Source organism: Coregonus clupeaformis, chromosome 34 (assembly GCF_020615455.1).
Source record: "Coregonus clupeaformis isolate EN_2021a chromosome 34, ASM2061545v1, whole genome shotgun sequence".
NCBI lineage: Eukaryota > Metazoa > Chordata > Actinopteri > Salmoniformes > Salmonidae > Coregonus > Coregonus clupeaformis.
This window is the reverse complement of record NC_059225.1, coordinates 13,790,912-13,803,508: the sequence shown is the minus strand read 5'-3', so window position 1 is coordinate 13,803,508 and position 12,597 is coordinate 13,790,912. Positions and strand designations below refer to the sequence as shown.

At 44.8% G+C, this 12,597-nt stretch overlaps 1 protein-coding gene across 1 annotated transcript; it reads left to right on the top strand.

Annotated features, from left to right (window-relative positions):
• The first annotated feature begins 469 nt into the window (after positions 1-469).
• tmprss7 (transmembrane serine protease 7) lies at positions 470-11,194 on the top strand. Its single transcript, XM_041861272.1, has 17 exons — positions 470-620; positions 757-887; positions 1,023-1,090; positions 1,192-1,382; positions 1,459-1,494; positions 1,622-1,850; positions 1,990-2,114; positions 2,195-2,307; positions 2,392-2,498; positions 2,785-2,921; positions 3,329-3,436; positions 3,552-3,659; positions 5,083-5,199; positions 9,910-10,102; positions 10,364-10,632; positions 10,743-10,879; positions 11,033-11,194. Exons 1-17 carry the CDS (start codon positions 485-487, stop codon positions 11,192-11,194), a joined length of 2,367 nt encoding a protein of 788 aa, XP_041717206.1. The 5' UTR covers positions 470-484.
• The last annotated feature ends 1,403 nt before the right edge of the window (positions 11,195-12,597 follow it).

The window sequence follows — 12,597 nt, the reverse complement described above, 5'->3', positions numbered from 1 at the left end:
TCTCGGGAAGACCTAGTTGGATCCATGCCAATTTCATTTGCATCTACTAACCACTGTAACTGTAATCAAACACCCTTTGTTGCCACGATATCTGTGGTTGATTAGCATACATACTGCATACATTAAACAGTCTGTGCTCTGTTGATGATACAATACAACACATATGTTCAATCTGCATTTGGTTAGTGTTGAGAGTGTTGGTGACTTACAGTATACTGGCCCACCAAGACAGTGGCACTTTATTCTCTATTTGAAAGAACCGGTCTTCTTATGTTATGGTGTTTTGCAGTGTGGGGAAATAAAAGGATGTCTAGATTGCGGATGCAATGATGTTGTTGCTACTACATGTTGCTGATGTGCTATATTGCATGTGATGTTCCTGTATGATCTCCAGGTTGAGGATGTGTCTGTGGAGGTGGCCACGGTGGACCACACCCTCCAGGGGCTCTGTAGGAGGTACAACGCCCGCAGCAGGGCCAGACGTATGTCACGCATCAGGACCCAGCTGCCCAGGAAGAGCTGGGCTCCTCTGTGGAACCTCCAGAACCTGACCATCCTGATCACCGTGGTCGTGTTTGTGGTCGTGGTCATTGTGTGGTCACTGCTCTGGGTCTTCATATGTGAGTTAACTTACAGGGAGACTCAAACACAACATCCTTCTCACATGCACACATTTTCACAAATATTTTAGTTCTCTAAATCTTCTTGATTTAATTATTGATTGAATAGTTAATTACATTGTATATTTATTCTCAGTTCGCAGGGAGAGCAACAGCGGAGTGTATTTTGCCGGAATGTTCCGTGTTGCCAATGTAGATTTTATCCCCGAATACCGCCAGGCAGAGTCCCATGAGTTTGTTTCCATGGCAAACAAGATACAGCACGTGGTGAGTATGAGATGATTTACTATTTTCAGCACTGGTCAAATACACACCCTAAGCTTGGAGCTCTCAGCTACATCTATAGGGTAGAAATAAAAGTCCTTCATTATGTTCATGGTGACTAATAGTATCCCCCCATAGGTGAGCAGTGTGTACAGAATGTCCTCAGTGTCTAAACTCTACAAACTCACCACCATATCAGACCTCAGGTACACTGTGAATCAGTCACTGATTGGTTGAATCAGATGTTATAGTGTTTGGTTGGAACAAACCCTTGCACACATATATATTTTTCTCTCTCTCCTCACAGTGATAACAAGGGTGGTCTGCTGGTGCATTTCTGGATGGTGTTTGTGGTGCCGAGCCTGAAGACTCCAGCCGTGTGTGAGGAGTGTGTAGGAGCTATCCTCAGAGACTCAGTCCTCACCAGCCTGAAGAACAGGTCCTCTATAGGGTACCTTCTGACCCTGCCCGTAGATATAGATTCCATACTCGTTAATGGTGAGTGTGTATGTCTGTGGGGTAGGTTTGTGTGATCTCAATATATCCTTTGTTGATGTTATTTTTTCCTCCTCAGCTGCTCTACGATCAGATTACACATCAATTGCAGCAGGTGAGTTAAGTCAATGAATCAGTTAGTTTTTTTGCCACATTATGTTCACTATGTTCATACTTATTAGCATGGCTGTGGTACAGTGAGAGTTGAAGCCAAAGCCCTCCTCCCTCCCTCTGTGCTCCAGGCTCTCAGTGTGTGGACAAGCTATATGGCAGCCTGCCAGGCTCCAGTGTTCCCCTAAACGTCTACTCATCATGGGGAGGTCTGAGCTGCTACGTCAAGCTGACGTCTACCCCTGACTCTCTGATCCGCCTCACCATTACATCCCTGCTCATTGAGCCCAGCGACTGTGTCAGCGACGCCCTCACCGTGTACGACGCCCTGCTGCCCATGAGGGGGCGCACTCTCTACAGGTGAGTCAGTGTGACTGTGGATGAATGGATCTACGGGTGTGTGAATAGTGAATAGACAGACAGAGATACATAGACAGACTGACAGAACTCCGACCGACCGACCGACTGAACAGTCTCTAACACTGTCCATGTCCTGTAGGGTGTGTGAGCCGGTGTCCCAGTCCCTGTCTCTGGTCTCCACATCCAACGTCATGCTGCTGTCCTTCAGGATGACCCAGGGCAACAAGAACTTCAGAGGACACTTCCAGGCCATCGCTGAGGAACGTAAGACAGATTCTCTCACAATAATACTCTCCTACTGACAGACTGGTATTTTATCTCGTTGCTGTGTGTCTCCCTACCAGAACGTGTGACTGACATAGAGACCCAGGCAGAGCCAGGTTTCTCTGGTCAGATCTCCAGTCCCTTCTACCCCAGCCTACTGCCCCCTCAGTGCTCCTGCACATGGAGGTTTAAGGTATTTAAGTATTTTTAGCTCACATTCTCCCCATTTACTTATATTGATGAAACGTCAACAGGCTTCATGTGTTGTTGTCCACAGACCCCCCACAGTGCTCTGGGAGTAGCTCTGAAGTTCCAGAACTATGTCCTGAAGCTGAAGGACATAACGGCCTGTGAGCATGGCTGGTGGAAGGTCAAGGAGATAATGTAAGTGTGTGTGTGTGTGTGTGTGTGTGTGTGTGTGTGTGTGTGTGTGTGTGTGTGTGTGTGTGTGTGTGTGTGTGTGTGTGTGTGTGTGTGTGTGTGTGTGTGTGTGTGTGTGTGTGTGTGTGTGTGTGTGTGTGTGTGTGTGTGTGTGTGTGTGTGTGTGTGTGTGCATGACTGTCTGTTTTAATGTATGTGTATTTTGTGTCCCATATCCAGAACGAATGGACAGATTGATTTCCAGATTGGTTCGTTATTTGATTGATTGATTGTGTGCTGGTGTCCATAGATACTGCGGCAGCTACATAGGCCACACCACAGTGTTCCGTATCCCTGACCAAAACGCTGAGGTGGAGTTCCGCAGCAGCTCCCGGAGCTCTGACCAGCCCTTCCAGGCCGAATCCAGTAGCTTCAACATCAGCCAACGTAAGAACTTCATTAGGACCTCTTTCTCTATCTTGCTTCCTTCCATCTCTCACTACTTCCTTACCCATCACCTTCACTGAATCTGCATCTTGTTAATTTCTGTATTCATTTTAATTTCACTACCATAGTCCTGAGACAGTAGAAGAACCACACTGCACACTCACCTCTCTCTCCTACTATGCCCCTGTCTCCCCCTTCCCTCCCCCTGTCCCCCCCCGTCTCCCCCTTCCCTCACCCCTGCCTCCCCCTTCCTTCCCTCCCTCTCTCTCTCTACCCCTTCCCTCCCTCTCTTTCCCCCTTCCCTCCCTCTCTTTCCCCCTTCCCTCCCCCTGTCTCCCCCTTCCCACCCCCTGTCTCCCCCTTCCCTCACCCCTGTCTCCCCCTTCCCTCACCCCTGTCTCCCCCAGCGTGTGCAGAGGGCCATTTCCTGTGCTCCACAGGGCTGTGTGTGGAGAAGACCCGGCGCTGTGACGGTCTGGACGACTGTCAGGATGAGAGTGACGAGGTCTTCTGCGGTATGTAAACAGGAATTAACAACAGCAGCATAAATGCTAGAACTTCAGTATTGACATCAGCAAAATTGTTGTTATAAACTGATATATTCCTTTAAATGTATATTTTCCCTTTCAGCAAGGCCTAGTAAGAACTGTGGAGGCTCCAGTCCTCTTCACCCACTGTACATGTGCAACGGAGAGAGAGACTGCATCGACGGCAGGGACGAAACCAACTGCACTCTGGGTAGAAAGGAATCCTATCCTGTTTTTATATGTGTGCACACTATATATACAAAAGTATGTGGACACCCCTTCAAATGAGTGGATTCGTCTATTTCAGCCACACCCGTTGCTGACTGGTGTATAAAATCGGGCACACAGCCATGCAATCTCCATAGACAAACATTGGAAGTAGAACGGCCTTACTAAAGAGCTCAGGGACATAGGATACCACCTTTCCAACAAGTCAGTTCGTCAAATTTCTGCCCTGCTAGAGCTGCTCCGGTCAACTGTAAGTTCTGTTATTGTGAAGTCGAAACGTCTAGGAGCAACAACGGCATAGTTGCAAAGTGGTAGGCCACACAAGCTCACAGAACGGGACCGCCGAGTGCTGAAGCAACACTCACTACCGAGTTCCAAACTGCCTCTGGAAGCAACGTCAGCACAATAACTGTTCATCTGGAGCTTCATGACATGGGTTTCCATGGCCGAGCAGCTGCACACAAGCCTAAGATCACCATGTGCAATGCCAAGCGTCATCAGTGAAAACTCGTTCTCTGGAGTGATGAATCACGCTTCAGCATCTGGCAGTCCGACAGACGAAACTGGGTTTGGTGGATGCCAGGAGAAAGCTACCTGTCCGAATGCATAGTGCCAACTGTAAAGTTTGATGGAGGAGGAATAATGGTCTGGGGCTGTTTTTCATGGTTCGGGCTAAGCCCCTTAGTTCCAGTGAAGGGAAATCTTAACGCTACAGCATACACTGACATTCTAGATGATTCTGTGCTTCCAACTTTGTGGCAACAGTTTGGTGAAGACCCTTTCCTGTTTCAGCATAACAATGCCTCCGTGCACAAAGCGAGGTCCATACAGAAATGGTTTGTCGAGATCGGTGTGAAAGAACTTGACTGGCCTGCACAGAGCCCTGACCTCAACCCCACTGAACACCTTTGGGATGAATTGGAACGCCAACTGTAAGCCAGGCCTAATCGCCCAACATCAGTGCCGACCTTAGGAATGCTTTTGTGGCTAAATGGAAGCAAGTCCCCGCAGCAATGTTCCAACATCTAGTGGAAAGCCTTCCCAGAAGAGTGGAGGCTGTTATAGCAGCGAAGGGGGGACCAACTCCATATTAATGCCCATGATTCTGGAATGAGATGTTCGAAGAGCAGGTGTCCACATACTTTTGGTCATGTAGTGTTTGAGAAAAAAGACGAAACCCGCACACTGCTCTTGCTAGTATCACTGCTCTTGCTAGTATCACTGCTCTTGCTAGTATCACTGCTCTTGCTAGTATCACTGCTCTTGCTAGTATCACTGCTGATGCTAGTATCACTGCTCTTGCTAGTATCACTGCTTTTGCTAGTATCACTGCTGATGCTAGTATCACTGCTCTTGCTAGTATCACTTGCTAGTATACTGAGTGTGTGTTCCCTGGTGTTGTACAGAGACGAGCTGCTCTGACATCAGGTACAGGTGTAACAGTGGGTCCTGCATCCTGAAAAAGAACGCCAGGTGTGACGGAATCATCGACTGCACAGACCACAGTGACGAGAGGGACTGTGGTGAGTCCTCAACCGGAACACAACCACAACTCAACCACAACATAACCATTCATTTGGTTAATCTCAACTACAGCGTGAACACATACCATTTTATGGCAACTAAACCTCTCTCTCTCTCTCTCTCTCTCTCTCTCTCTCTCTCTATATATATATATATATATATATATATATATATATATAAAAAAAAGATCAAACCTTGAATCTCAACCACTTTAATCTCTACCACTTATCTTCAGTTTCAGTCAGTCTAGCCAGCCCCAAATAATCCCCACACTGACCCTGTGTATTTTCATTATGCTGCAGTTATTTAGTAGGGTACTGTAGCTGCCCCCACTGTAATGGCTCTCTGTGTTTACTGGTAATATGGTGTGATGGTAATGGCTCTCTGTGTTTACTGGTAATATGCTGTGATGGTAATGGCTCTCTGTGTTTACTGGTAATATGCTGTGATGGCCTCCTGTAGCTCAGTTGGTAGAGCATGGCGCTTGCACCGCCAGGGTTGTGGGTTCGATTCCCATGGGGGGCCAGTATGAAAAATGTATGCACTCACTAACTGTAAGTCGCTCTGGATAAGAGCGTCTGCTAAATGACTAAAATTTTTATGTAATGGTAATGACTCTCTGTGTTTACTGGTAATATGGTGTGATGGTAATGGCTCTCTGTGTTATATGATGTTATGGTAATGTCTCTCTGTGTTATATGCTGTGATGGTAATGTCTCTCTGTGTTTACTGGTAATATGCTGTGATGGTAATGTCTCTCTGTGTTTACTGGTAACATGGTGTGATGGTAATGGCTCTCTGTGTTTACTGGTAATATGCCGTGATGGTAATGGCTCTCTGTGTTATATGCTGTGATGGTAATGTCTCTCTGTGTTTACTGGTAATATGCTGTGATGGTAATGGATCTCTGTGTTATATGATGTGATGGTAATGTCTCTCTGTGTTAAATGCTGTGATGGTAATGGCTCTCTGTGTTATATGCTGTGATGGTAATGGCTCTCTGTGTTATATGCTGTGATGGTAATGGCTCTCTGGGTTTACTGGTAATATGGTGTGATGGTAATGGCTCTCTGTGTTATATGCTGTGATGGTAATGGCTCTCTGTGTTATATGCTGTGATGGTAATGGTTCTCTGTGTTATATGCTGTGATGGTAATGATTCTCTGTGTTAGCTGTTAATATGCCGTGATGGTAATGGCTCTCCGTGTTATATGATGTGATGGTAAAGGCTCTCTGTGTTAGCTGTTAATATGCTGTGATAGTAATGGCTCTCTGTGTTATATGATGTTATGGTAATGTCTCTCTGTGTTATATGCTGTGATGGTAATGTCTCTCTGTGTTTACTGGTAATATGCTGTGATGGTAATGTCTCTCTGTGTTTACTGGTAATATGGTGTGATGGTAATGGCTCTCTGTGTTCACTGGTAATATGCCGTGATGGTAATGGCTCTCTGTGTTATATGCTGTGATGGTAATGTCTCTCTGTGTTTACTGGTAATATGCTGTGATGGTAATGGCTCTCTGTGTTATATGATGTGATGGTAATGTCTCTCTGTGTTATATGCTGTGATGGTAATGGCTCTCTGTGTTATATGCTGTGATGGTAATGGCTCTCTGTGTTATATGCTGTGATGGTAATGGCTCTCTGGGTTTACTGGTAATATGGTGTGATGGTAATGGCTCTCTGTGTTATATGCTGTGATGGTAATGGCTCTCTGTGTTATATGCTGTGATGGTAATGGTTCTCTGTGTTATATGCTGTGATGGTAATGATTCTCTGTGTTAGCTGTTAATATGCCGTGATGGTAATGGCTCTCTGTGTTATATGATGTGATGGTAAAGGCTCTCTGTGTTAGCTGTTAATATGCTGTGATAGTAATGGCTCTCTGTGTTATATGATGTTATGGTAATGTCTCTCTGTGTTATATGCTGTGATGGTAATGTCTCTCTGTGTTTACTGGTAATATGCTGTGATGGTAATGTCTCTCTGTGTTTACTGGTAATATGGTGTGATGGTAATGGCTCTCTGTGTTTACTGGTAATATGCCGTGATGGTAATGGATCTCTGTGTTATATGCTGTGATGGTAATGGCTCTCTGTCTTATATGATGTGATGGTAATGTCTCTCTGTGTTATATGCTGTGATGGTAATGGCTCTCTGTGTTATATGCTGTGATGGTAATGGCTCTCTGTGTTATATGCTGTGATGGTAATGGCTCACTGTGTTATATGCTGTGATGGTAATGGCTCTCTGTGTTAGCTGTTAATATGCTGTGATGGTAATGGCTCTCTGTGTTTACAGGTAATATGCTGTGATGGTAATGGCTCTCTGTGTTTACAGGTAATATGTTGTGATGGTAATGGCTGTCTGTGTTTACTGGTAATATGGTGTGATTGTAATGGCTCTCTGTGTTATATGATGTGATGGTAATGGGTCTCTGTGTTTACTGGTAATATTCTGTGATGGTAATGGCTCTCTGTGTTATATGATGTGATGGTAATGGCTCTCTGTGTTATATGCTGTGATGGTAATGGCTCTCTGTGTTATATGATGTGATGGTAATGGCTCTCTGTGTTTACTGGTAATATGGTGTGATGGTAATGACTCTCTGTGTTTACTGGTAATATGCTGTGATGGTAATGGCTCTCTGTGTTATATGATGTGATGGTAATGGGTCTCTGTGTTTACTGGTAATATTCTGTGATGGTAATGGCTCTCTGTGTTATATGATGTGATTGTAATGGCTCTCTGTGTTATATGCTGTGATGGTAATGGCTCTCTGTGTTATATGATGTGATGGTAATTGCTCTCTGTGTTTACTGGTAATATGGTGTGATGGTAATGGCTCTCTGGGTTTACTGGTAATATGCTGTGATTGTAATGGCTCTCTGTGTTATATGATGTGATGGTAATGGCTCTCTGTGTTTACTGGTAATATTATGTGATGTAATGGCTCTCTGTGTTATATGATGTGATGGTAATGGCTCTCTGTGTTATATGCTGTGATGGTAATGGCTCTCTGTGTTTACTGGTAATATGGTGAGATGGTAATGACTCTCTGTGTTTACTGGTAATATGCTGTGATGGTAATGGCTCTCTGGGTTTACTGGTAATATGCTGTGATGGTAATGACTCTCTGTGTTTACTGGTAATATGCTGTGATGGTAATGGCTCTATGTGTTTACTGGTAATATGGTGTGATGGTAATGGCTCTCTGTGTTTACTGGTAATATGCTGTGATGGTAATGGCTCTCTGTGTTTACTGGTAATATGGTGTGATGGTAATGGCTCTCTGTGTTATATGATGTGATGGTAATGGCTCTCTGTGTTATATGCTGTGATGGTAATGGCTCTCTGTGTTATATGATGTGATGGTAATGGATCTCTGTGTTTACTGGTAATATGGTGTGATGGTAATGGCTCTCTGGGTTTACTGGTAATATACTGTGATGGTAATGGCTCTCTGGGTTTACTGGTAATATGTTGTGATGGTAATGGCTCTCTGTGTTATATGATGTGATGGTAATGGCTCTCTGTGTTTACTGGTAATATTATGTGATGTTAATGCTCTCTGTGTTATATGATGTGATGGTAATGGCTCTCTGTGTTATATGCTGTGATGGTAATGGCTCTCTGTGTTTACTGGTAATATGGTGTGATGGTAATGACTCTCTGTGTTTACTGGTAATATGCTGTGATGGTAATGGCTCTCTGTGTTTACTGGTAATATGGTGTGATGGTAATGACTCTCTGTGTTTACTGGTAATATGCTGTGATGTAATGGCTCTCTGTGTTTACTGGTAATATGGTGAGATGGTAATGACTCTCTGTGTTTACTGGTAATATGCTGTGATGGTAATGGCTCTCTGGGTTTACTGGTAATATGGTGTGATGGTAATGGCTCTCTGTGTTATATGCTGTGATGGTAATGGCTCTCTGTGTTATATGCTGTGATGGTAATGGTTCTCTGTGTTATATGCTGTGATGGTAATGGTTCTCTGTGTTAGCTGTTAATATGCCGTGATGGTAATGGCTCTCCGTGTTATATGATGTGATGGTAATGTCTCTCTGTGTTAGCTGTTAATATGCTGTGATAGTAATGGCTCTCTGTGTTATATGATGTGATGGTAATGTCTCTCTGTGTTATATGCTGTGATGGTAATGTCTCTCTGTGTTTACTGGTAATATGGTGTGATGGTAATGGCTCTCTGTGTTTACTGGTAATATGGTGTGATGGTATTGGCTCTCTGTGTTCTATGATGTGATGGTATTGGCTCTCTGTGTTAGCTGTTAATATGCTGTGATGGGAGCAGCCTAGGCTTTGATCACACACACACCTCATAGAGCTATAATTTTTAATAAGGCTGCGGCAGACCTGTCTGTCATAGAAGTGACTCAGCACACGTGTACTGTACTTTACTACACACAGACACACAGTCGCTGTACACACACACACACACACACACACACACACACACACACACACACACACACACACACACACACACACACACACACACACACACACACACACACACACATACATATACACATACACATACACATACACATACACATACACATACACATACACACATACACACACACCAACATACATTTATATACACAGATAGACAGACTGAGATATTCCTACAAAAACACATAGTATACACATTTTCCAAAGTTTTATTAACGATCTGCATCACAGCCTGTGGCCGGCCCTCTCCTGTGAAGAAAGTGGACTCGGCCTCGGGTCTTCGGGTGGTAGGTGGAGTCAATGCCCTGGAGGGGGAGTGGCCATGGCAGGTCAGCTTGCACTTCTCTGGCTACCTGTACTGTGGAGCCTCTGTCCTCTCTTCTGATTGGCTCATCTCAGCAGCACACTGCTTCAGCAGGGACAGGTGTGTATGCAGTCTACAGACTGACTGACCACATTATGACCATGTTATAACTACTGTACTGAATAGAAGTGGACCAGGTACATACTGACCACTGATAACAGATTGACCCCAGCTCAACATCATCATCCACATGCAACTTTTCTCTGGCAATGACAGTAATGAACAAAATGAGCTTTTCACTTAATTTAATAAAGTTTATTTACATGTTCCCTGTTCAGCCATAACCTTTGACCTCTAACCACTTCCTCTTGACCCTCCCAGGCTGTCAGACCCGCGCCAGTGGAGCGCCCACCTGGGAATGCTGTCCCAGGGTAGTGCCAGGCACGTGGCAGAGATTCAGCGCATCGTTGTGCACAAGTACTACAACGGGCTGACCTTTGACTATGACATCGCCCTGTTGCAGCTGAGGAACCCCTGGCCCTCCTCCCTCAGCTCCCTCATCCAGCCTGTGTGTCTGCCGGCCACCTCACAGACCCTCACACAAGCACACCGCTGCTGGGTCACAGGCTGGGGGTACCGCTCTGAGGAGGGTGAGAGACAGAACCACGACTAACAATGTGTACATCAGAACCATGGATATGCAGAGTTTGATATACTAGGCCTCTCACATGCAGATCATGTTCCCCTCTTCTCTCCTCAGATAAGACCCTTCCCACAGTGTTACAGAAGGCGGAGGTGTCCGTCCTGGATCAGAGTGAATGTAAAAGGAGGTACGGCCCCATCTCGCCCCGCATGCTGTGTGCCGGAGTCCCCTCTGGACAGCAGGATGCCTGCAGGGTGAGTGGTCAACAACCACCCTCAAACTTAGTGTGCTCTTATTCCCCTATGCCCTTTACATTAAGTGTGCCATTTAGCCCTCATTCTTAGTATGCCCTTATCCCCTTTACCCATAGGCCCTAATCCTTATTGTGCCCTTTTCGCCCTCCCCAGGGGGACTCAGGGGGTCCTCTGTCGTGCAGGGCCCCCGAGGGGCGATGGTTCCTCACAGGCATTGTGAGTTGGGGGGCGGGGTGCGGCAGACCCAGCCTACCAGGCGTCTACACCCGCGTTAATAAGTTCACCACCTGGATCCAGAGCCACATCATCACCTGAGTCAATTACAACACCCTTTATTTTATAGTCCTATTTCAACTGGTATTTACTACGAAATTACGTGGTAGCAATGTGTACTTTCTGGTGTCTACTTCAATGAATCCCATATAAAATATTATTACTAGGTAATTACTATGTTATTACCATCTATACCATCTTCAAAAATACCCTTTAATGAGTGGACTGTATGTAAAGCAGTTATAGGAATGAAGATCAGGAGTGATTGACACATGTTAGACGCAGCTCTGGTCCCCTTAAGCCAATCAACCCTGCCCACAAACATACAGTGTACACTGTGTTGTTTGGTTGACCCAACAGCTGGGTTGCAGGCGTTGGGTCACTTAGTTGGGTTGTTTTCTTTAAAAACAGCTGGGTTATTGATGCTGGATTATTGGTGCTGGGTTATTGAGATATGACCCAGCGGGTCAGAATAATGTCTAAAGCACAAAAAAGGAAATCTGGAAATGTAGAATTTGCAGAATGTAAACTTAACATGAACAGGAATAACATTTACTCTCACGAGTGACCAATAAGATCTAGCTGAAAGCCACGCCCCTAATAAGCCATGCCTCCTGAAAATAACTTTAGGATTACATTCAAAAAGATCCAGCTGCTAAATCAACCCAGCATGAGAGTAAAAAATACCCAATTGACGGTAAAATTAACCCATATTTGGGTAACCCCAACAACCCAACTTGTTGGGTTATTCGCGCAACCCAGCTGGCTGGGTCAAAATAACTCAGCGTGTGTTCTGTCCAATATTTAGCCAGCACTGGGTTACCAAATTATCCAAATTGGGTTGGTTTTTAACCTAGCCTTCTTTTAGAGTGTAGGCCTAAACCATATGGCCATATGTTCTCCATATCTCTGTCTCTGTATGTCTAGCTCTACACTGGATCTAGCCTAGGCAGCCTGCTCTGTCGTCTAGGCATTATGTGCATTACCGGCAATACACTTGTGTCCCCTGTGGACCGGCTCGTACATAAAGCATCCTCCATTCAGGCTGTGAAGGCATCATTTTCCTCCAAAAATGGTGGCGGAAAATACGGGGAAAATATGCATACTTTCTTAATGAAACACAATTTTCCACCACCATTTTTGCATTTTCTGACAATTTAGGATGTTGCACACCCATGGCTGAACGGCTACCTAGGCTACACAGGCTCAGCTACAGTGCATTTGGAAAGTATTCAGACCCCTTCCCTTTTTTTTTCCACATTTTGTTGCGTTACAGCCTTATTCTAAAATGGATTAAATTGTTTTTTCCCCCCCTCATCAATCTACACACAATACCCCATAATGACAAAGCAAAAACAGGTTTTTAGACATTTTTGCAAAATTATTACAAATAGAAAGCTGAAATATTACATTTACATAAGTATTCAGACCCTTTGCTATGAGAC

What these genes read in the sequence shown, in the direction of transcription:
- tmprss7 (XM_041861272.1), top strand. Translation starts at nt 485, where the DNA reads ATGTCACGCATCAGGACCCAGCTGCCCAGGAAGAGCTGGGCTCCTCTG. An exon ending in AGATTCCATACTCGTTAATG is followed by an intron (nt 1,383 to 1,458) that starts GTGAGTGTGTAT and finishes TTTCCTCCTCAG; the next exon opens with CTGCTCTACGATCAGATTAC. An exon ending in GAGTGACGAGGTCTTCTGCG is followed by an intron (nt 3,437 to 3,551) that starts GTATGTAAACAG and finishes TTTCCCTTTCAG; the next exon opens with CAAGGCCTAGTAAGAACTGT.